Source organism: Rhinatrema bivittatum, chromosome 1 (assembly GCF_901001135.1).
Source record: "Rhinatrema bivittatum chromosome 1, aRhiBiv1.1, whole genome shotgun sequence".
NCBI classification, from domain to species: domain Eukaryota; kingdom Metazoa; phylum Chordata; class Amphibia; order Gymnophiona; family Rhinatrematidae; genus Rhinatrema; species Rhinatrema bivittatum.
In genome coordinates this window covers 362310653-362336752 of record NC_042615.1, presented here as the reverse complement: position 1 = coordinate 362336752, position 26100 = coordinate 362310653, and the positions used below count along the sequence as shown (strand labels likewise).

At 46.4% G+C, this 26100-nt stretch overlaps 1 protein-coding gene across 4 annotated transcripts in view; it reads left to right on the top strand.

Moving 5' to 3' along the window:
• YTHDC1 (YTH domain containing 1) overlaps window positions 1–20014 on the top strand; it is a 177565-nt gene extending 157551 nt beyond the window's left edge. For all 4 annotated transcript variants that reach the window (XM_029600717.1, XM_029600702.1, XM_029600709.1 and 1 more), the window contains 3 exons: window positions 1989–2123; window positions 17864–17992; window positions 19088–20014. In XM_029600717.1, coding sequence (XP_029456577.1) covers window positions 1989–2123; window positions 17864–17992; window positions 19088–19318 — 495 coding nt within the window. In that variant the 3' untranslated portion in view covers window positions 19319–20014. The remainder of the gene's footprint in view (window positions 1–1988; window positions 2124–17863; window positions 17993–19087) is intronic.
• The last annotated feature ends 6086 nt before the right edge of the window (window positions 20015–26100 follow it).

Sequence of the window (26100 nt, the reverse complement as noted above, 5' to 3'; positions counted from 1 at the left end):
AGTCCTCTCAGCAACTCATGTTCATTGTTTCTTGGATAGACTCACTTGAAAAAATAACATTCCTGTCTCCGGATTGAGCAAACACCATGCCATCACTCATCCACAAACTATTGTCCTCTCCACGCTTGACAGCCAGGAGGCTACTTGTAGTCCTCTGTCATATGGCACTGGCCATCCATGTGGTTCTGCTGACCCACCTTCCTATACACTACCTCCAGTGGTTTCTATGTACCTAATGGAATAAACTCTCAAGCACACTGTTCTCCATTGAGAATTACAGCAGTGATGAAGCAAGAGCTACAGTGGAGGTTATGCCTATGAATATTCCAGGAAGCAGCTCTTCTCCACTCCCTTACCAGGTGCTACTGGCTACAAATGCTTCTATCGGATGAGGCGGTCATACCGGAACAGTTTGGACCCAGCTCATCTGGTCTCTTCAGGAGAGCTGTTGTCAAATCAATCTCGTGGAGCTCAGACAGTCAGACCTGCTCTGTATTCACACATCTTCAGGGAAAGAGTATCTTAATACAGGCCAACAACCCAGTTGCCCTGTTCCAAATGTACAAGCATGGAGGAACAGGGTCTTGGCCCTCTTTCTAGGAGGCCCTGCAGATCTGGAATTGGGTAGAAAAACCTCAAGCCATCCTGCAGGATGTTTCCATCACGCTGACAGACTGTGAGTTTTCCAGCCACACGAGTAGTTTTTTTTTTTTTTTTAACAATCAATAGCCAACCAACTGTTCAACTTATGGGGGTCTACCATTGATAGACCTATTTGCATCACAACTGAACACAAAACTAAATCAGTTTGGCTCAGTCCTGCTAGTTGATAACAGACTGGCTGAAGACGTTTTCCTCGATTGGGAACAAAGCTTCATTCTCCCTTTTCCACCATTGCTGCTTATTGCCAAAACAGTGCAGAAGGTTCTTCAGGATGGCTCTCTGCTAATCCTCATAGCCCCGGCATGGCCTAGACAAATCTGGTATATGTATCTCGTACAACTTTCCAGCAGCCCTTCCATATATCTGGGAACATATCCTGTGTTAAATCAGGAAGACAAAACGCTTGTCCCAACCCTCATCCTGACAGTTTTTGTTGAGCATTCACTGATAGATTCTTATCTACAGAGATCAAGGACATAATAGTCTCATTTAGAAAGTCTTCTACTAGAAGAATTACACCTTCAAATGGAATAGGTTTTCTAAGTGGTGTCAACAGAATGCTTTGAACCCATTTTTGGGAACACCCACACATACTACTTAGAGCTCAAAGCTTTACTAGCTGAGATGAGTGTGGTGCCTCTAGATGACACCACCCACATGTAATAGCTAATTAATTTTGCTATCTACGGAAAACACTGTTTATGATGATTATACTTGCTTTTTCCTTTGACCCAGCAGTTTATTCCTGTGCCTTTGGGCTTCCCACTCAATCAGAAAAGATCTGAGATCCTAGCACCATCAGCCTTCATTTGCAACTAAGAATTTTGTCCTCATTTTATATTTCTTCCCTTCCCTTCCCTCCCCCCCCCCCCCCCCCCCAAAAAAAAAAAACCCAAACACAAAATAGTCTGGTCATTGTACTGGCTTGGCTTGGCTTAGGCCCAAGCATCAGGGCTTCTTGCAATCATGGGCCCTGGATCCGGCAATCAGGTATCACCCATGAACACTGACCACAGTGCAGGAATGCTCCAAAATGTATACATTACAAAACTAAAATTATAATGCATTTGGATTTAAAGCACTTAAGTAGCAGTTGTTGTGGACAAGCCCAGAAAATGTCTTTATCTTCTTTGGCTGTTGTCTCTTACCTTGAAAAGCCCTAAATGATTTTCTGAGGTTTGGTATATTGTAGAAGTTGTGAGCACGCGTACTAAAATTCAGATAAAATGTAAACTGCCAGAAAATCAAAATAGGCTTTTGATACACATGTGCCTTTAGACCTTTACTTATCACATTATAATGTGTCATAAATATCTGCTTTTCAGCCACCCTATCCAGGTATGGAGCAGCCTCCCCATCATCCATATTATCAGCATCATGCTCCACCACCTCAGGCTCACCCACCATACTCAGGACATCATCCAGTGCCACATGACACAAGATACAGAGATAAACGAGTAGTAAGTTGAATTGCTGAAGCAATGTTTAATTGTATTTACTCTATTTCTAGGAAGGAAGTATGTTGTATCTGGAATTTTTCTTTTTTTTTTTGTTTGTGTTAATTCCAGACAAAAACAGGATAACTTTACAATGAGCATGACAGATTGCATGAGCATAATCTACATATGCAACCCACACATGTATAAATATGAAAGGAACACTGAAGTTTATTAAAATGTGAATTTAAATATCCTTGCCATTTCTTTGCAAGGTTGGTGCAGCAGCAGAGATAAGTAACAGAATTGGCCTTCCTTTCTGAGCTAGTTCCTTTTAAACTGCTTCTGACTCTATTGATTACAGTATGCCTGTCTTTGCCATGGTTCTAAACTGTTGTCAAGCAATAGAATGAGGGTCGGAATCCCAAACCACAACTTAAGTACCAAATAGGTTGGGATGAAATCTTACTAGTCTGCCAGTTTTGCTATTCAGAAAAATATATTTATATTTCATGAAGAAATGTAACTCTTGATATGAGCAAACGTAACAGTCCCACGACATGGACCATGTTTCAAAAGACTGCGTTGGAAGGGACCAAATCTTAGCTGTAGTGCTTACATACGTAGATTCTGTAGTGTTGTCCTCATTTAATTTCCTTCATAAATTTGAAAACTAGATGCACCCAGCTGTAAATTAAGAACATGCCTTTCTCTGAGGACAAACACACAGGAATCTATTTTAACAATTCTCTATCGAACTATCCAATAATTACACATACATAAAGAGAATACTGAATGCATACAATATTTGAATACAATAACTGTATAAATTTTTATTAATGTTACAGCATATCTAATGCATCCTATCTAAACAATTTAAAACTACCTAGTCACCCCATACATACTCTCATACATACTCTCATACATTCATCCCCTTTAAAAACCATAAATATCTGTAAACATAGTGACACTGCAAATGTTTATCAAAACATACACTTAACAATGTATTCAGTATCCCCTAGTATATTGCCTTATATCATTGCTGTTTCATCACAATAGATATCACTTCCCAATCAGTTAGTTCAAAAGTTATTAACCAGGGACAGATTTTCCTTAAATTATTTCAACATAAAGTAATCACACTCTTCCATATCCACATAGGATTTCTCTTTTCAATCTGCCAAACTGTTAGGTTCCTTCCGGTCCACAACGATCAAACTCCTCCCGGTCCGACAAAGATCTTTATTTCACCCCCTACCTGGGGCTTCCTCAGGGACGTAGTCAATATCACCGCTTAATACCTGATTTAGACATGCTTAAAACCCGATTTAGACATGAGGAGAAAATGGCTCTGCTTGCGATCCCGCGCACGGAAAAAACAGACTGAGGAGAATCTGTTACTTCCTGCGCGGGAACAAAAAACTAACCTCTGCTTAACAAGCTCCGCCTCCCGGACCTGATTGACAGATCCCAGGACAGCATGACTAATTCAGCCCTGCTATCGATAGGAAAACGCAGTTTTGCTGCGGCAGGGTAATGTCTGTCACAGACGGTCATGACCGATGTTACCGCTGCCTCGGCGTCACCCACGACGTTGAAGACTGCGAATTTTGTGCCCGAATGTCGCCCAGGGCAAAAAAGCAGCAAGCCTACCGACTTAAAGAATTGTTGAGCCCATCGGTCCCATCGGAGGCCCATTCTTCACCGGGCCCGGTGAAGAAGCCTTCGCACTCTGTCAAGAGGGCGGCCTCATGGGAAACCTCTCGGACGAGAGCAACAGTGGAAACTCAGGTACGGGAGAAGCAGGGCTCTGACTTACCCGACCGGAGTCACTCGTCTAGTCACTCGACTCCTACCCGCGAGTCGACACAGAACGGCGCTGCAGGCATTGGCGCGGAATCCATTATCGACGCACGGAAGGACAGTGGTCACAGTCAGGACAGGACGCAGACCAGATTTATACTCTCTATCTGGGAAATCGAGACAGAACCCTCTAATGCCTAGCTTTACACCTACGGAGGAGCGCAAAAGGCATCACAAGCATAAGCACCATTCTCGCTCCCATTCCACTTCTAGTGAGTCGAGACATAGGAAGTCGGATGCCTCGGCTAAGCGATCTAAACATACTCATACACGGGCCACTTTAAAGGGACATGACCCTAAATATAAACGTAAACACCATGCCACTCGTCATACCGTACCACCACGACACAGGGCTACAGACATAAGTCCTTATACCTCTAGATCCTCATTAGTGTTGCACCATAAGTCGAGACTCCAGCAATCGCCTATCTGCCTTACCTCATCGCAGGTGTCCAGGTCATCTACAAGCCCCTCGGAGGCACAGGAAGATACATCCCGACCAATTGGGACACTTGGGTCACAGGAGAAGGAAAAACCTACCATGCCTCAGGCAACAAAAGACGCTTTTTGGCAGTTATATCAGTCATTGGCTGGTTTTTATGAAACACTGGAAGCTTCGTTTACATTAGGCAAATCAACTCCAGATTCACTTATCGACCCTACCAATACACCTCCGAGGGACCCAAGAAGTGAACCGCTGTCCTCCCCGAGAGAACTAACTCCGCTTCCCTCACCTACACACCCAGACACTCTGGAAGACGCTCACTCCCCTTCTCGATCACCATCCTCATCAACTGGCTTTCCATCAGACACACCGGAGTTGTCACAAGAACCATATTCCCCACCGGAGGACCTATCATATCCCAGGTTTCTGGAAAAGATGGGGAATATCCTGCAATTGCAGGTTCAAAAGGAACCTGACCCCAGATCGGAAACCCTAGGACTCTTGAAGATCTTCGATGTCCCGGGGGAACCCACCACCCTACCTCCACATGATTTACTTTGCCTGCTTCTAAAGTCTTGGGAAACACCTCAGTCATTACAAGCGGTTTCCTGGAAGTCAGACACAAAATTCCGTATCAAGAAAGATACACCATACGCGCTCCCACAACTCCCTCACGAATCGGTAGTAGTGGAGTCTGCGATGCAGCGATTTAAGAAACCTAAGCTCCATGCAACCTACACGCCCACCAAGGAAAACAAATACCTGGATGAAGTGGGACATAAGATCTATCAAAATGCAATGCTCAGTGCGAGGATTATGCATCATCAGTTCTACATGGTGCAATACATGTATGAATGCATCCAAGCAACAAAAGGATTACTATCAACGACAGGGAATCAACCACAACAGACCTTACATGACATGGAAGAGTGCACCAGGCATCTCCGATCCGTATACGAGGGCATGGAGACATCGTCCAGAGCATTGGCGACGATCATAGCAGCACGTAGAACAGCGTGGCTACGCTCTAGCTGTATAAGGGAAGACGTCCACGATGAACTGACCAATCTCCCATGCACAGGGGATAACCTGTTTGGTACAAAGCTACAAGAAACAGTGGGTAAACTAAAAGAAGAGGCGATAGCCGTCCAGTCTTTGCAATCACAACTGGCCTATCCGTCCTCTAAAAGATTCTACCCGTATACTCGAAGACAATCATATGGGCGCAGGCTTTATAGGTCGTACCACGGTTTCCGTCCTCAGTCATATCCACCATATCAGAGACCACAAACGCACCAACAACAATCACATGTACCTTGTAGAGGGAAACCGCGTACACCGCGCCAACAAAGTCAGCAGCAAACTACCGCACCTAAAGCGACAGTCTTTTTGAGCTTCAAGCCACCATCACATCCCGTAACGCCACTGGGGAGGATTCAAGCGTGCCTTCCAGTTTGGGAACAAATAACATCCGACCAGTGGGTATTGGATATTGTGCACCAGGGATACCGTCTTCAATTTCGGAGAAAACCAAAATTGCCCCAATTGTCCAACACACAGAGCACGAGAAACCAAATACAACTCGAACACGAGATCTCCAACTTATGCAAACAGAAGGCCATCGCACTTCTATCGCAGAATCATCGAAACATGGGCTTTTACTCCCCTTATTTCCTGATTCCCAAGAAGTCGGGTGGCCTACGACCCATTCTAGATCTTCGGGAACTCAACAAATTCCTGAACAAAGAAAAATTCAAGATGGTATCCTTGAAATCAATTCTACCACTACTGCAACCCAACGACTGGATGTGTTCAATCGACCTGAAGGATGCGTATACTCACATTCCAATCCACCCCCTCCTTTTGGCGTTACCTATGCTTTCGGTACAAGCATCAACACTACAAATACAAGGTACTCCCCTTTGGGTTATCAGCTGCACCCAGTGTGTTCACCAAGTGCATGGTAGTGGTGGTGGCTCATCTCAGACAGCAGGGAATAACTATCTTTCCTTACCTGGACGATTGGCTCATTGTAGCCCCGACTCGAGAGCTGCTCTTGCAACAACTCCACCAGATCCTACAATGTCTACAATAGTTGGGGTTAGTGATCAATTTCCAAAAATCTCACCTGCAACCAACGCAACTACTACAATTCATAGGCGCCTATCTGAATACGACACAAACCAGAGCTTATCTTCCAGTGGACAGACAAATACAAAAGGATTTCTCTTTTCAATCTGCCAATGTGGATATGGAAGTGTGATTACTTTGAAATAATTTAAGGAAAATCTGTCCCTGAGAGTGTATGTATGGGGTGACTAGGTAGTTTTAAATTCTTTCTCTGAGGACAAGCAGGATGGCAGTCCGCACACATAGGTGATGTCATCTGATGGAGCCTGGCAAGGAAAAACTGTCAGATTCCAGAGCTTTGACTGAGTCTCACTGGGCATGCTCATTCATGCTGTATACCGCACGTGCACATGAGGTCCCTTCACTCTCTTTCCGTAGAGCCCATTGGTCACAGTTCTTGCCTTCTCTTCTGAGCTTTTTTTGTGAATGATGGACAGCCTGATCTGAGCAAAAACAATGGGCCCTGTGGTCTCATCCCTCAGGTGCCCTAAGTGAGGTTTTTCAACAGTTCTTTGTTTCCTTTCACGTTCGTTCCCTGCGACAGTAGGGTCCTTGGTGCCTGCTGGCCATTGACCCGCCATTGCCATCCTGTTTGATTTTGAGTCCATTTTATTTTACTCCAAGTCTACTGGATTCCAGTAGCATCCTCAATGCAGCAGAACCATGTCTATCACGGATCCCCATGATAGATATGTCCTGTGCTTGGGGACATCACATGATGTCCATGAGTGCCACAAGTGTCTGGAAATCCCAAAAGAATGGCGGTCCTGATTGGATCTCATGGAATGCCCGGGCACCAGAAGACCGATCTATCAGCATTGACATCGAAGGATCCTTGGAGTTGTACTGACAGGAGAGCCATCTGCATCAAAGGGACCATTGGTTCCCTCAACATCACTAGCTAGTACGGAACCCAGAGACCATCGCCTGACTCTTTCCATTTAAAGACGTCTTAGGATTTAGTCTGTTTGATCTCTGCATGAAGGAAGTTTCATGCCGAGCATGAAGGGAAGCCAAAGAAGCATCAGAATCTGTCTCCATCGATTTATGCTAGTAGTGGGGCAGCCCAATTTCAGCTGAGAACCCCCATAAGTCTTGCAACGAGGAGAACTTATCCTCTAGACATGCCAGGGATGCACAAACAGTCTTCATCGGTCTGGTGTCTGTTCCACCTCTGTTTCAAAGATTGTGCTCACTCTTCCTGCCTACCAGGTGCTGTTGGTATCTGCAATTTTCGAGGAGAAACTGGAGGAAAAGATTCAGCAAAACTTGGAGAAGGTGTTGCAAGGCCTTAGTACCAAAGAATCAATGACACAAAGACCAGCAGAGACAATCCTTGAGTTGCAGCTTGATTCCCTTCGCCTGCACACCGGCGATGTATCTATGCCCGGGGTCGATGGCTGCCGGCCTGCTGCTGATCTCCAGCTCCTTGAAAGACGTTCCCCCAAAATTTTGAAGTTCCTCGGGGTCCAGGCCCAAACAGCTGCACCAGTCTGAGGACAGAGCCCCAAGAGAATCCTCATCTGCCAGCCATAGTGACTCAGGCTCTCAGTATTTGTGGGGATACAGTTATGACTGCAGATGTCTCTAAAGAGACAATGTTTATAGGTCTCCCCTTTGACCCCCCCTCCACCAGACAGATGGAAGTCCTCACCTGAGGACCTCTTTCACCAGTTTTGTGAGGAAAATGATAGCCATTTTATATAAGTTGCAGACTGAGGAAGAGTCCAGGATCACAATATTAGATATCCTCCATGTCGTGGAGCCCCCTGAGGAGATTCAGTCCCAATACCTGAGATCCTTCAGGAGGTGCAGATGAGGATGTGGGAGAATGCCTTCTTTGTGGCTCTCATAAATATGGATGCAGTCCATTGTGTCCAGAAAGCTCCTAGATTTGACAAATGCAAAATCCCTTTCCAGATTTCTCCAATCCAAATTGTCCTCACAACAGATGCGTCCACTCTGGGTTGGGGAGCTCATGTAGATACTCTGCACCCAGGACTCATGATCTGCCCCAGAAAAGTCACAGAAGATAAAACTATCTGGAACTCTGGGCACTTCTGTCCACTCCAAAGGCTTTCAGAGATCGGCTATCCAACAGTTATCCTTGTGCAGATGGACAACCAAGTGTTGATGTATTACATCAACAAGCAGGGAGGTACAGGATTTACCTTCTTTGTCAGGAGACTTTCAGCTGTGGAGCTAGGTCATCTCTCTGGGGATGGTTCTCAGATCCACTTACCTGGCTGGAGTGGAGAAAATACTAGCATACAGACTGTCCAACCACACAAGTGATCTCTGAATCTGGGTAGAAAACTATTTCCCCGCCTCTGGGGAATTCCAGTGGTGGATCTATTGGCTTCTCCCTGGAACAGGAAGGTCCAACTTTTATGGATTGAAACTGGTTAAAAGACAGGAAACAGATTAGGATTAAATGGTCAATTCTCAGTGGAAAAGGGAAAACAGTGGGGTGCCTCGGGGATCTGTACTTGGACTGGTGCTTTTCAATATATTTATAAATGATCTGGAAAGGAATATGTGAGGATTTAAGACTTGAAGCAAATACCAAAATCTTCAAGAAAGGAATCAAAACTTGGTTATTCCAGCAAGCCTTCTTTTAAATATAGTTTCTTTATGCGTTTTTAGAATTTTATTGCAGAATGTTATTTTATTAAGTTTAGATATCCTTCAGAATTTTGTATTGTATGTATTATAGTGCTTTTTAAGGATTTTATGTATTTCTTACCTTGTTTTATTTTATCTTTTTAAATGCTTTTAACTGTGCATTTAACCAGTTTGAACACAGATGTGATGTTTTTATGAACGTTGGTATAAAAAAAAATAAATAAAATAAATCAAATTTGCAGATACAAAATTTTTCAGAGTAGTTAAAACACAAGCAGATTGTGATAAATTACAGGAGGATCTTAGGAGACTGGAAGATTGGGCATCCAAATGGCAGATGAAATTTAATGTGGACAAGTGCAAGGTGATGCATATAGGGAAAAATAACCCTTGCTGTAGTTAAACGATGTTAGGTTCCATATTAGGATCTACCACCCAGGAAAAAGATCTAGGCATCATAGTGGATAACACTTAAAATCATCGGCTCAGTGTGCTGCAGTAGTCAAAAAAGCAAACAATGTTAGGAATTATTAGGAATGGAATGGTTAATAGAACGGAAAATGTCATAATGCCTCTATATCGCTCCATGGTGAGACCGCACCTTGAATACTATGCACAATTCTGGTCGCTGCATCTCAAAAAAGATATAGTTGCGATGGAGAAGGTACAGAGAAGGGCAACCAAAATGATAAAGGGGATGGAACAGCTCCCCTTTGAGGAAAGATTGAAGAGGTTAGGGCTGTTCAGCTTGGAGAAGAGACGGCTGAGGGGGGGATATGATGGAGGTCTTTAAGATCATGAGAGGTCTTGAACGAGTAGATGTGACTCGGTTATTTAAACTTTCGAATAATAGAAGAACTAGGGGGCATTCCATAAAGTGAGCAAGTAGCACATTTAAGACTAATCGGAGAAAATTATTTTTCACTCAACGCACAATAAAGCTCTGGAATTTGTTGCCAGAGGATGTGGTTAGTGCAGTTAGTGTAGCTGGGTTCAAAAAAGGTTTGGATAAGTTCTTGGAGGAGAAGACCATTAACGGATATTAATCAAGTTTAGTTAGGGAATAGCCACTGCTATTAATTACATCAGTTGCATGGGATCTTCTTAGTGTTTGGGTAATTGCCAGGTTCTTGTGACCTGGTTTGGCCTCTGTTGGAAGCAGGATGCTGGTTTTGATGGACCCTTGGTCTGACCCAGCATGGCAATTTCTTATGTTCTTATATAGGGAAAAATAACCTATGCTGTAGTTACACGATGTTAGGTTCAATATTAGGAGCTACCTCCCAGGAAAAAGATCTAGGCATCATAGTGGATAATATGTTGAAATTGTCAGCTCAGTGTGCTCCGGCGGTCAAAACAAATCATGTTAGGAATTAATTGAAAAGGAATGGTGAATAACATGGAAAATGGTATGCCTCTATTGCTCCTTGGTGAAGACCGCACCTTGGATATGGTGTACAATTCTGGTCGCCCCATCACAAATAAGATATAGCTGCACTGGAGAAGGTACAGAGAAGGGCAAACCAAAATGATAAAGGGGATGGAACAGCTCCCCAATGAGGAAAGGCTAAAGAGGTTAGGGTTGTTCAGCTTGGAGAAGAGACAGCTGAGGGGGGGGGGGGTATATTATAGAGGTCTTTAAAATCATGAGAGGTCTAGAACGGGTAAATGTGACTTGGTTATTTACTCTTTTGGATAATATAAGGACTAGGGTGCACTCCATGAATTTAGTAAGTAGCAAAATTAAAACTAATCTGAGAAAATTCTTTTTCACTCAATACACAATTAAGCTCTGGAATTTGTTGCCAGAGAATGTGGTTAGTGCAGTTAATGTAGCTAGTTTAAAAAAGGTTTGGAGGAGAAGGCTGGGGGTTTCTCCAGATCTCATTACTCAAGATTAAAGTGTGTTGGCCATCCCAATCTCCGGTCTCTTATCATCCACCGCTTGGATGTTGAGAGGTTGATTCTGCAAACCTTTGAATTATCTTGAGAAAGTCCATCCAAATTTTTGTTTCTTTTGACACCAATAAACTTAGGATCGCTATTGTCATACTAATTGGCTAGCAAATTAAGCACAGAAGGGGTTAAATATGCTGAGCCATGGCAAAGCTGTGATGTGGAGTTCCCTTCACTCATTTGCATCTCATTGTTTGGATAGGGATGGTTGATACGACAGCAACTTGTTTGAGATGTGGAACTCTTTCTTCCTGGGGTCTTTTGTTTCTGTTCCAGGCTGCCCCCAATAGGTTAAGAATAAAATGCATAAAAGGCTTGTTGCCAACAAAATATTGTTTTGCCTGTTGGCACAGGTTTTGTTGGCCTTTTTCGTTGGAGGCGATTTGTAGCTAGGGATTACTCATGTGTGAGGACTGCCATCCTGCTTATCCTTGGAGAAAGCTGAGTTACCTGTAACAAATGTTTTCTGAGGATGGCAGTCCTCACAAAACCTGCACACTTCCCACTGGAGTTGGTTCCTCCAAAAATTAATGCTAAATTATGAGACAGAAGGAATCCCATGTGGATGCATGGTATAATAGCATGCATGGGCATGCCCAGTAAAGCTTAGTCAGTTTGACACAGTATTTCCCATGCCGCGCTCCATTAGATGTCAACCATGTGTGAGGACTGACATTCTGCTGCCCTTGAACACCTGTTACAAGTAAGCAACTCTGCTTTCCCAGTGTGTAGCAGATGGGTTCAGAACCAGTGGGGTATAGTGTGCTCCTGATCGCAGTTGGAGACAGATCAGATTTCAGTCTGACGTCAGCTCTAGTACATATACCCCTGCAGGACGCCATACTCTTCAGTATTTTTCCGTCTCCATAGCAGTTCGGGACTCTCTACACGCTTGCACAGCATTAAGAGTATTCTAACCAAAGAAATCCAAAAAAAGAAATCTTACCTCTATAGACGAGCCCCGCTCTCCTGCGATGATACCTAAGGGTCCCTCCCCCAGTTGAGAATTCCTGAGGTGATTTCTACGATCCCTCCGAGGTAAGTGTCTGTCCTGCACCTGGTTCCTGGCGTGGACTTAGCCCCCGACATTGGGCGCAACTTTGAGCGCGGCAGTGAAGGTACTTTCCTTCTCCCTCCGCAGCCGGAGACTGCCTGGAACGAGACTGGGAAACGCCGAGACAAGGTAAGGTAGAAAACTTCCTAAAAGTCTACGGTCTCCAAGGCTTGAAGAGCCGCACATATCGCTAGCCGGCGTCAGTGCCACTAGGTTGATCAGCCTTTTCCAGGCTAGACCCTGGTCCGATACAAGGGTCCTCCCACGTGGAGACCCTCCGAGATGGTCGCCATATTGCTCGCGTGGTCGCCATCGCCATTTTCACTTGATTGCCGCCCTGTCGGCTGATTCGATCCATGCGCACAGAGGTGAGCCGAACGCACAAAATCTCTTGTGCGCACACCGGCGCGCCCATAAGTGCCGTGCACACAGCGATGCGCACGAGGGTGCCGAGCACACAGCCACATGCTTTACTGTGCCAGGCGCATAAGCAAACCCTGTGTGCACAGCGGCGCGCGCGCATCTTCTTGAGTGCACATTCGACCTAAACACACAAATCCGGCGCACACGGAGCGTACAACTAAGCCTCCCGGCCTAGTCTTGAACGCACAAACTGGAGGTTTCTGCAATCATAGGCACACGAGCCATGGCACCACCGGACAAGAAGCTCTAGGCTCAGGGCCTCTGCCCAGCATGCCACATTAGTGCTGCGCAGCATGAAGAGGCCACAGCCCTGTGTATACTGTGCGAGGAAGCTCTGAGGATCCAGCCCAAGGTCCTCCTCAGCCAGTACTGGGATCTGGATCCACAGACAAGTACACAGGACCTTGCTAGCCCCAGCAGGAGCCTCCTTCAAACGGGGCTCCCTGGGGATGCAGCGCCTCTCAATTTAGACCCAACATCTTTCTCCTGGGTAGAATTCTTCAAAGGCCTACATATCTTTGTCCACATGCAACCGGCACCCCCAATGACACAGCCCAGAGGACCCTGACATCCCGGGGACCCTCTAAACCCAGAGAAGTGCCTCGCCCACCCAAAAGCCCCAGCATTGGGGACACGGACACCTCGGATGAGGATCAAGACTCCCTGGAGGAAGGAGAAGATCCCTCCAGGAACAGAACCTTACCGAACCATGAGGTGGTTCTTCGCCAAAGACGAGCTTTCAGACGTCGTGGCGCATAGCTTGAAAGAGCTTGCTATCGCAGGCACAAGTGCCACAGGGTAACCTAAGACGAACCCCCTCCTAGAGGGACTCCGCCAAGCCTCCCACCATTTTCTTTTGCTACAAGCAGTCCAACAGCTGATTGACCTGGAATTGGGAGTCTCTGAAGGCCACGTTCAAAGGGGGCGGACCCTGGCAGCCATGTACCCCCTGGACCCCGCTGCTAAAGATCTCCTGGCATTCCCCAAAGTAGATGCCATGGTCTGCGCAGTCACAAAGCGCACTACCATCCCAGTCGAGGGAGGAGCGGCACTCAAGGATGCCCAGGACAGACTTCTGAAATCCATCCTCAGTCATTCGACATTTCAGCTATGTCACTATAGATCGCGGCCTGCTGTGCCGTGGTGACACACGCCTGCTTATCTAAGACCAGGAATGCCACCATGCCCATCAAAGCACTAGAACCAGCAGCATCATTCCTCACGGATGGGACCTCCGACCTGGTACGCACCACAGCCAGGGGCGTATCCTCCGTTGTGGCAGCCAGAAGACAACTCTGGCTCCGAAGCTGGTCAGCCGACGCGACGTCCAAGACTAGACTCACGAGAATGCCTTTTAAGGGAACCTGTTCGGAAGCGAACTGGAGAAGTTAGCTGACAAATGGGGCAAATCCCCACTACCACAGCTACTGGCGGACAAGAACAAGAGAAGCCAGCGCCCCTCTCCCCAAACACCTAAGGGCGGGGGATTACAGCGCTTCAAACCGTACAAGAGTACATATCAAACATCTCGCCCCACAGGCAGGGGCCAGTCCTTTCAGAACAAGCACAACAAAAGGGGAGCCGGCTCTGGCCCAGGCCCCAGCCGCACCCCGCAATGAAAATCAGCTGGCCCATCCACAGGAAGAAGCCATAGGGTACAGGGTTGCCCTATTCTACCAAAGATGATTCAAGATAACTTCGGACAAGTGGGTACTAACTATCATTAGAGAGGGTTATTATCTGGATGTCCACAACATCCCTCCAGACAAATTTGTGAAATCTCCCTGCCACGACCCCTCCAAGTGGACGGCAGTGGAAAACACGCTGACCAAATTGCTGGCCTTAAAGGCCATAACGCCGGTGCCCACACATCAACAAAATACTGGGCACTGTTCCATCTATTTTATCGTTCCCAAGAAAGAAGGTACGTTCCAACTCATCCTGGACCTCAAGTCAGTCAACTGCCACCTGAGGGTCCCTCGCTTCCGCATGGAAAACCTACGCTCAGTCATAAGAGCGATACAACCGGGAGAATTCCTCACATTCCTGGACCTGTCAGAAGCCTACCTGCACATCCTGGTCCACCACGAGCATCAGCGTTTTCTACGCTTCGCGATCCTGGACCACCACTACCAGTTCCGGGCACTACCCTTCGGGCTAGCCACAGCACCCCGAACATTCACCAAGATCATGGTGGTAGTGGCTGCAACGCTGAGGAAAGAAGGAATCCCCGTACACTCGTATCTGGACGATTGGCTGATCAGGGCAAAATCCCCAGAGGAAAGTCATCAGGCGACAACCAGAGTCAAAACTCTATTGGAGAACCTGGGGTGGGTGGTCATCATGAACAAGAATGTCTGCAGCCCTCCCAGTCTCTGGAATACCTGGGAGTCTGGTTTGACACTAGACAAGACAAGGTCATTCTGACGCCTACAAGGAGAACAAAACTGATGAACCAATTGCGAAACCTGTTAAGCAGCCTTCGCCCCAAGGTGTGGGACTACCTCCAAGTCCTCGGCCTCATGTCATTCACACTGGAAGTGATTCCATGGGCAAGAGCTCACATGCGGCCCCTATAGCGTTCTGTACTGTCACGATGGAATCTGATGTCCCAGAACTACTCCGTCCAGCTCCCGGAGAAAGTTTGAACCCAGCTACAATGGTGGCTACAAGAAGACCATCTGAGCAAGGGAGTAAGGCTATCCCCACTGACCTGGATCCTTCTCACCACGGATGCGAGCCTACGAGGGTGGGGATCCCACTGCCAGGAACTGCCCGCCATGGGACAAGGAAGAATTGGAATTGAACATCAACCGGCTGAAAGCACGGGCAGTCAGACTAGTCATGTCAGACAACACCACAACAGTGGCCTACCTCAACCGCCAGGGAGGAACCAGGAGACACCAGGTGTCCCTGGAAATAGATCCCCTAATGGCGTGGGTGGAATCAAACCTACGAGAGATCTCAGCCGCCCACATTGCAGGAAAAGACAACGTCACTGCAGACTACCTCAGCAGGGAAAGTCTAGACCCAGGGGAATGAAAGCTGTCGGCCACAGCCTTCCAGTTGATAGTAAACGCTGGGGAACACCAGCCATGGACCTCCTGGCAACCCAGTCCAACACACAAATTCCCAACTTCTTCAGTCGCAGACGAGAGCCACAATCCCATGGGATTGATGCCCTCATCCAGGCCTGGCCGCAAGAAACCCTGCTATACGCCTTCCCTCCGTGGAGGCTACTGGGCAGCATCATCTGCAAGATAGAACACCACAAGGGACCAATACTTCTAGTGGCCCTGGACTGGCCAAGAAGGCCGTGGTACGAAGACATGCGAAGGCTACTGACAGGGAGCTCTCTCCCCCTACCTCTGCACAGGGACCTGCTCAAGCAAAGCCCGATCCTCCACAAAGACCCAACTCTATTCTCTCTTACGGACTGGCCATTGAGAGGACTCGCCTGAAGAAGAGCAGATACTCGGGGCAATGATTGACACCCTGCTCCGAGCACGCAAGTTTCCCACATCTCTAACATAAGTAAGGATTTGGAGAATATTCTAAGCCTGTTGTGAAGACCGCGACATCCTCCCACGGACAATCAATATTCCCACGATTCTGGAATTCCTGCAGAATGGCTTACAGAAGGGGGGTGTCTGAACTCCATCAAGGTGCAGGTGGCCACGTTAGCATGCTACAGAGCCAAGGTGGAGGCAGCCTAGCCTCTCACCCGGACGTTTCCCGCTTCCTGAAAGGGGTCAAATAGATCCGACCACCCCTAAAGTGGCTGGTGCCTCTGGAATCTCAATCTAGTCCTAGACTTCCTAGCGGGAGCCGCCTTCAGACCCATCCACGGTCTGTCTCGATTACTAACATTGAAGACTGCATTTCTAGTGGCAGTCTGTTCGGCCCGTCGCATCTCCGAACTTCAAGCACTGTCCTGTCGAGAACCGTTCCTCGGGATCCATACAGCTACGCACGGTTCCCCCTTTCCTCCCAAAAGTGGTTTCTCACTTCCATCTAAACCAAACCATCTCGCTGCCATCGCCAGACGAGCATAAGGACTCTGAAGAATCTCGCTGTTTTTGCCACCTTAACATCTGCAGACTCCTAGTCCGATACCTGGAAAGGACAGAATCCGTACGAAAGACGGACCACCTATGCGTCTTTCACAGCGGGAAAAAACAAGGGGAAGCAGCCTCGCGGGCAACCATAGCTCGCTGGATCAAAGAAGTAATCGAGGCGGCCTATGTAGAGGCAGGCAAGCCGCCACCTCTACAAGTCAAGGCCCATTCCACTAGAGCCCAGGCAGTTTCCTGGGCAGAAACCAAGTGGATGTCACGTGCCGAGATCTGTCGGGCAGTGACATGGTCCTCCATGCACACCTTCTCTAGGTTCTACCGCCTGGATGTTCAGGCTCGGGAGGACACAGCATTCGCAAGGGCAGCACTGAGTGGGCCACAGCAGCCTCCCACCCGGTTTGGGAGTAACTTTTGTACATCCCATTGGTCCTGAGTCCATCTGCTATATGCTAGGAAATGCAGAAATTACTTACCTGATAATTTTGTTTTCCTTAGTATAGACAGATGGACTCAGCATCCCGCCCACTGCTGGTGACAATCCCAGAGAAAAAGACAAACACGGGTAAGCCAAGCTTCCCTCTAATTAGGACACCCATACCTACGGTTGAGTGCACTGGTGGTCTCCAGCTATAACCACATCAACCAGTTCAAGTTAATCAAAGTTAACCAAGTTAATCAAGTTATTCAGTCACACATATATCCACAATTGCTTTTCGAAGAGAAAACTGAAGAGCATGGCGTCCTGCAGGGGTATATGTACTAGGGCTGACATCAGATTGAAATCTGATTCTTCTCCAATTGCTATCAGGAGCACACCCCATTGGTCCTGAGCCCATCTGTCTACACTAAGGAAAACAAAATTATCAGGTAAGTAATTTCTCCATTTACCATGGTATGAATGTAAAATATTAATACACTGCATAAAAAGTAAAAATGATATTGTAAATAGGTGGCAACTTTATGATACATTTTATAGGTGGTGGTTCATATTTTACTAGTCCTATATTTCATTAAGACATTAGCAACTAGTCCAAAATGTGGCTGCTAAGGTTTTAACAGGTTGTAGCCTGAAGGAGCACATCAAACCCCCCACCTCCCCAACAACCCTTCCCCTTTCCACATTTGAAAAATCTGCATTGGCTGTCCAGTGCCTGGTAGGCACATCTCAAGTTTTGTATGTTTGATTTTTAAGGCTCTGCAGGGTCAAGGACCCCACTATCTTAAAGACAGATTACATCATTACCTGCCGGGTCGCTCCTTGCGGTCTCAAGATGAAATGCGTCTGAAGGCTCCATCTTTAAAGGAAGCTAAATCAGCTACGGTATGGAATAGGTTCTTCTTTTGTTACACTGCTGGGTTATGGAATAAGCTCTCTAGGGAAGAAATTAAATTCATTAAGGAGTATCTCCTTTAAGCAAGGCATTAAAAGCCTGGCTGTTTTGTCAGACATTCATGGTGTATATAAAAAGTAGGGCTGCTTGACCCGAAATCTATTTTGATACCAGATTGTTTATGTATAGTATCTTTCAAGCCCTAAGAAAAGATTTTGAATGTATCAGACTCAAACATTTTATTTTTACTTTTGGTCCCAATTGGGTTTTTGTATATTTTTATTTTTTTTCTGATTATTTTTTGCTGTTACTATCTATAATTATTTAGATAGTGTATACTTAATTTGTTTAATATTGCTTTTGTTTGTTTGAGGGGTAAGAATTCTGGGCATTTAGTAATGGGCTTCAGGGATTTTGTTCATTAGTTACATTTATGTTTTGCATAGTTTGTGCTACTTTGTACCTTTGAATACTGTAGTAGTAAAAGCAAATAAGTATTGTAAATAAATTAAGCTTTTAATGAGATGCTCTGCTGAAAAATAAAAAAATATACTGAGGGTTCGAGTACTGCCAATATGTCTTGTATGTGTTGTCTACCAAAAGCATAAATAGAAGTACTGAGTCAGAAGCCCTCATGGAATGAATAGTTAAGTTGTAAGTCCATTTACTGTACTGGGTGAATGTGACAGTACTATATTCTAAATACGTCCTCCTTGATTTCATCTGAAAACTGAACATTTTATCTTTTCTGTTTAGTCATCTCTACATTATTGGCTGTATTTATTCCAGGAAATTTATGAATAACTGGAATTCCGGATTTATTTATAAAATTGAATTGCTTTCCAGGTTTTACAATAGAAACTTTTTGTAAACCATTGTGATGGTAAATAACTTAATGTTGGTATAGAAAAGATTTTAAATAAATCTTTCAAAGCAATGCATACATCCCCTTTAGAAGGCCCACAGTTTGTGGCACTATTTATTTATTTTAAATCTGTCTACTTTGTAACAAAGTAAAGAAGCAAGTATTGCTCCTTTTAATGTTTAAGATGGCCATTTTTAACAAAACAACATTATTTTCACAGCATGATTATGACATGAGAGTGGATGACTTCTTGCGGCGCACGCAGGCAGTTGTCAGCAGCCGTAGAAGCAGACCCCGGGAGAGAGAACGAGAGCGTGAACGTGAGCGTCCAAGAGATAACAGAAGAGATCGAGAACGCGACCGGGGACGAGACAGAGACAGAGATAGAGAGAGGGTTCGAGATAGAGATAGGGACAGAGACCGGGGAGAAAGAGGAAGATACAGAAGATAATCTTTTTGAAGCACTGGTTTATGAAACTTGTAATTTTTTTTTATTTGTGCGTGTTTACAAAGTAGTGAGATTTTCAGCCATCTGCTTAAACAAAAAGCTTTCATTGTGTAGAAGTTTATTATGACCCACTTTGTCCCACGCATGTGCTATGAACTGGAAAAAATGAAAATCAGCCAAAAAATGCACATAAACCCTTGAATTGACATTTTTATTGGGGTAGAATTGAAAACTTAAGAATGTAGATACTGATTATTCTCAATACATACTCATCTGTTTAGTAATTTCATCCCAGTGTTTTTTTCCTTTCTGATGTTAATAACTGCCATAATGTTTTGCTTCGTTTTCTTACATGGTTCAGTGAAAATAATGCTGCTGTTAAGTATGCAAATATTGAAGTATGATGGTTTGACTATGGCAGTGTTGTAGCAGCCTGTTCTTGATGTTAATTTTTTTTTTTCAAACCCTCAATTTTTGTAATCTATAATGATGAAAGCAATAGCAACAAGATTCTAATACCTAATTTTTACATTTTTAAATAAAATCTTTGTTCTGAAGCATTTGGTCAATGCTGTTTAGCCTTCCTCTTCAAAATGTACACATAGTTGAGAATGTGCACATCCAGGTGTGGCAGATGATATTGCTGTTAAATACTGCTACCTTTTGTACAAATAAATTGGTAAAGATTATTTTTGTTTTCATGGTTTTCTGTTTAATGATGTCAAGAAACTGCATTCAGGCTATTAGGAATATTTTTCTACTAATTATTGAACTTTGTTCTGCAACATTCAAAACCATTTTGATCAGTGCTTCATACAATACAACATTCATAATAAAAGATAATACTGTAAAATGTGTTTGCTGATAGACTACTTATATACCTACTATGCTAAACAAAACTACTTTGATGTGGTTTAATAACAGAACAAGTTATGCTGTATTTATAAACTTTTCAGTATCATCAAAGCCCTTTTGAAAATGTTTTTTCAAAACGAACAATCCCTATAATACTTTATTTCCAAGTTCTGTTCATTTGCATCCACTGTATGCTGTCTCTTCCAGCACAGGATATAAAATTCTAGTTGCATCCATTTGTCATCTGGCTGAATACCCAACAAAGGGGGACTAACTTTATACATTCATTATGCAGTTAAAATAGAGTAGATAACATTTATTTACGAATGCCACATGTAAATTTTGATACCATTGGGTGAGTGATGATGATGCTTTAAAGTGCCACTTGTGAGACTTTTAAATCCAAGAATTTAGGCTCATGAGAAATTCAGCAAGACAAATACACTAATGTGACTGCTGTTCTAATCAAAAATATAAGATTTTTGCTGTCCTTAAGGAAACATATCTACTATATAACTGTAGCTGACAATGAACCGTTTTCCTATTGGGAAAAAGTTCACGGTAAGGAAGGCAAGATGGCTCCTGGTGTTAGCCATAGATTGGTCATTCTGGTGGGAAGACTTGGCAAAGTCATTGTGCTGTTTTACTGTTGGATTATATTTGTTTTTGGTTTTGTTTTTTAACCTTACTGATGCCTAAACTTAGGTAGATTTTTTTGGATCTTCCCCTCTGAAGATGTTGTTCCCTTGTTTGTCCCAAGGAACAGATGAGACAGCTCAGGAATGTTAAAGCTGGCACTGGATGAATTGCCACAGTGAGCAGTGGGAAAACTTCAGAGAAAGGGGACTGTAGTGATGACATCAACCCCCAGCCATGTTGCAAGAAAGTATGGGAGGTGGGGTGGAGGTGTTGTGCAGAGCCCTGGTTCCGTTTCTCTCCTGCTAAACTTCTATGTATTGACTACTTCAATACAGCTTTGGTTCAAGTTAGAGGCTGCCACTGCTGTTGGTTCTCCTTCAGTGAGTGTGTGTTTGTTAGAGGCAGGTTAAATCCTATTTGGAATGGAACCTGAAGGGAAGAACACCATATCAGTATGTCAGGCTGTTCAGGATTTTCAGAGGAACTTATTTCAAGCTATGGTGCCTCCCAAGACTAATTTGCCATCTCTTCAGGTAAGGTTTCAATGATTCAAGATGTTCAGTCTTTGAAGGACTCTTGACACTATTTTGTCTCAGGAAATGGGAGAATTTGATGCTTTCAAGGCTGAGGTGGTTAAGGACAGTGTTCTAACTAAGAGGAAGACTGAGACACTTCAAAATTTGGCTCTCCAAAACGAATACAAGACAATTTTCCACCTTTTATAATATATCTGGACTGGAGTTTTCTAAATTTAATACAATATTTAAATTTCTCTCACAAGGCTTTGCAATCTAAGGTGGTTTACATTTCTAAAATTACTTCTCCATTGCAAACATTGTTACGCAAGTGTTCTATATAACTCTGTAATAGATAATTGTAACTCTTTGGTATCTCTTGTCTTGAGAATTTGGTTATGCATCTTTTATTATGCAATGGATAGAATTCATGAGCTCCAAGATAATGTACCCAGATGTGTTTTGTATTATCCAACTTACACATAAAACTTTTTTGTAAATGTAGTTCAGAAGAAAGCAACTTTTACCTTTGAATGCCTTGCTAAGGGTTGTGCTTACAAAAATGCACACTTTTTTGGATCCTAAACTGAGATTTCCTAGCGTGTAGCAGATGGACTCAGGACCAATGGGTATAGTGTACTCCTGTTAGCAGTTGGAGACTGATCAGATTTCAATCTGACATCAGCCCCTAGTACATATACCCCTGCAGGAAGTGCAGCTCCTCAGTATTTTCTGTCTCCATAGCAGTTAGGGACTATCTGCACGCTCTCAGAGCGTTAGACCAAAATTAAAGAAATTTAAAGAAGAAACCTACCTGAAGACGAGCCCCACACTCTTGCGGTGATACCCTCTGGTCCCTCCTCCAGTTGAGTTTCCCGAGGTGATTTCCGTGGTCCCTCGGAGGTGAGTCTCGGTCCGGTGGCCGATTCGTGGCAGGGACCTAGCTCCCGAAGTCTCGGGCGCGGCGTAGAGGCAGCTGGTGCACCCTCGAGCGTGGCAGTGAAGGTATTTGCCCTCTCCCCCCGCAGCCGATGCCGCCCGGAACGAAACCAGGGAGTGCCGAAGACAAGGTAAGGTAGAAATCTTCTCTTCATCTGGTCTCCGAGGATCGAGGAGGAGCGCAGGTCCCGATCAAGACCAGCGTCACCGGGTTGATCCACCCTAGCAGGGCTAGGCCCCAGCTGTTCCAGGGTCTGCCCACCTGGAGACCCGCCGTGGAGGTCACCATATTGCCCGCATGCTCGCCGTCGCCATCTTGGCCCTGTTCGCCGCACCGCCCGCAGTCCGATCCGAGCGCACAAATTGAGCTAAGCCCCAGTGAGTCCGCCCCACAGTCGGGAACCAGAGAACTGGCACCCATCAACTTAGACCCAGCATCGAGCTCTTGGGTGGAGTTGTTCAAGGGGATTCACGCCGTCGTTAAAATACAGCCTGAACCCCGGACGGAACAGCCACATGTCGTCCCAGGACCCTCGAGGCCTAGGCACAAGCTCACACCGTCCAGAAGCCTCACCTACGGGGACACGGACCTCTCTGAAGAAGAAGTCGAGCCCCTGGAGGAGGGGGAACTCCCCCCGGGGACAGAACCACACCGATCCATGAGACGCTTCTTCACAAAGGATGAGCTCCCGGACCTGGTATCTTAATGCCTATCGGAGCTCGCTACCTCGGGGGAACCTAAAATGAACCCCCTGCTAGAGGGCCTTCGCCAGACGTCGCGCCACTTTTCTCTCGCAGGCGGCACAACAGCTAATTGACCTAGAGCGGAATGCTCCGTAGTCCTCATGCAAAAGGGGTTGAGACTTGTCTGCCATGTACCCCCTGGATCCAACAACCAAGGAGCTCCTGGCATGCCCTAGAATGGACGCCATAGGCTGCGCGATCGCTAAGCGCACTACCATCCCAGTGGGGGGAGGAGCGGCGCTCAAGGATACATATGACTGGCGCCTGGAAGCCATACTCAAGCAATCATTCGAAGTTGCAGCCCTGTCCTACAGATTGCGGCCTGCTGCACCGTGGTGGCATGTACCTGCTTATCACAAGCCAGGAATGCCACCCCGGGAGAAGACATGGAATCAGCACTATCTTCTCTCACTGATGCGGCTTCCGATCTAGTGCACACAGCGGCCAGAGGAGTCTCGTCCACAGTGGCAGCCAGCAGACAGCTCTGGCTTCGAAATTGATCGGCTGACGCCTCTTCCAAAACTAGCCTCACGAGGATACCCTTCAAAGAATCCCTCCTGTTTGGCAGCGGACTAGAGAAACTGGCCAGCAAATGGGGTGACTCCCCATTACCACGCATGCCGGAAGGCAGGACAAAAAGAAACCAGAGTCCCTTCCCCAGGTCCACCAAGGGGAGAAGTTCACAGCGCTTCAACCCTTACAAGAGCAACTATCAAGCGTCCCGCCCTACGGACAGGAACCAGCCCCTTCAGAACAAGCACACCAAGAGGGGAACCAGCTCAGATACAGGCCCCGGCCGCACCCCACAATGAGAATCAGCCAACCCATCCAAGGGAAGAAGCCATAGGGGGCAGACTAACCCTATTCGCAGATGGGTCAAGATAACTTCAGACAAGTTCGTGGAATACCCTGCCACCCCCCTCAAGAGGGTGGCAGTGGGAGCTACACTGAACAGGCTTCTGGCCCTCGAGGCCGTAACACCGGTACCTACACGGGAAATGAATACTGGTCATTATTCCATTAACTTCATCGTACCCAAGAAAGAGGGTACATTCAGGCCCATCCGGGACCTCGTCTGTCAACCGCCGCCTAAGGATCCCCCGCTTCCGCATGGAAACCCTATGATCCGTCATATGGGCAATACAACCAGGGGAGTTCCTCACATCCCTGGATCTGTCGGAGGCCTACTTACACATTCCAATTCATCAGGAACACCAGCGCTTCCTACGCTTCAAGGTCCTGAATCGTCAGTTCCGGGCACTACCCTTCGGGTTAGCCACTGCACCCGGACGTTCACCAAGGTGATGATAGTGGTGACTGCAACACTCAGGAAAGAAGGAATCCTACCTGAACGATTGGCTGATCAGAGCAAAGTCACCGGAGGAATAGCAGAGTCATAACACTACTGGAAAGCCTAGGATGGGTGGTCAACACCCCTACAGCCCTCACAGTCGCTGTTTCGACACCAAAGGAGACAAGGTCAGCCTGACCCCCACGAGGAGATCAAAACTGTGGAACTGGCTTCAGTCCTCACTGAGCGTCCCTCGTCCCACAGCATGGGATTATCTGCAAGGCCTCGGGCTGATGGTGTCCACGCTGGAAGTGGTGCCAGGGGCACTAGCCCACATGAGGCCCCTACAACGCTCACTTCTATTGCGGCGGAGTCCATGATCCCAGAACTACACCGTACATCTACCACTTCTGGGCAGAGTCCGGACCCAGCTACGGTGGTGGCTGCAGAACTGCCACACGAGCCGGGGATCAAGACTATCCTCCCCAACCTGGAACCTGCTCACCACAGATGCCAGTCTACACGGGTGTGGAGAACACTGCGAAGAGTTAATTGCCCAAGGGCAATGGAACGCAAAAGAAGCGGGATGGAACATCAACCGCCTAGAAGCGCGGGCAGTCAGATTAGCCTGCCTGCGGTTCGCCCACACATTTCGGGACAAAACGGTCAGAGTGATGTCTGACAATGCCACGACAGTGGCCTACATCAACCGACATCCCTAGAAATAGACCCCCTGATGGCGTGGGCAGCAGCCAATCTCCAGGAGATCTCCGCCGTCCACATCGCCGTGGAAAGAAAACATCACGACAGACTCCCTCAGCAGAGAAAGTCTAAACCCAGGAGAATGGAAACTGTCGTCCACAGCCCTCAAGATAGTGAATCGATGGGAGACCGCAGACATGGACCTTCTAGCAAACAGATCCAATGCTCAAATACCAGATACTTCAGCCGCAGGCGGGATCTACAGTCCAGGGGATCAAGGCCCTGGTACAGACCTGGCCACCAGGGACCCTGTTATACGCCTTCCCACCGGGGCCCTTGATAGGCACAATCATTCACAAGATACAGCAACACAGGGGACTAGTTCTGGTGGCCCCAGATTGGCCAAGAAGACCCTGGTACGCAGACATGAGAAGACTACTGGCAGGGAATCCGCTAGCCCTGCCTCCACACAGAAACCTGCTCCAACAAGGCCTGATCCTTCACGAGGACCCAGCTCAATTCTCCCTTACGGTCTGGCCATTGAGAGGGCGCGACAGAGAGAGCGCATACTCGAGGGTGGTAATAGATACCCTCCGAGCACGCAAGTTCTCCACATCTCTAACGTACATAAAGATCTGGAGAGTTTTTGAGGCCTGGTGCGAAGACCACAACGTCAACCCACTCTCCTCTAAAGTTCTCGTGATTCTGGAATCCTTACAGAATGGACTACAGAAAGGTTTGTCCCTCAACTCCATCAAGTTACAGGTGGCAGCATTGTCATGCTATGGCTCCAGGAGTGAAGGCGACAGCATAGCCTCGCACCCATATGTTTCACGCTTCCTGAAAGGAGTCAAACACATTCGCCCGCCACTAAAGTGGCCAGTACCTCTGTGGAACCTCAACCTCGCCTTGGAGTTCCTAGCAAGATCCGCCTTCAGACCCCTCCGAGGCCTGTCCCTCCGTCTATTAACCTTAAAGACGGTGTTCTTACTGGCCGTGTGTTCGGCCGGATGCATCTCAGAGCTACAAGCACTGTCCTGCTGTGAGCCGTTCTTCAGGCTCACCCCGGGGCCCATCCAACTACGCATGGTCCCCTCCTT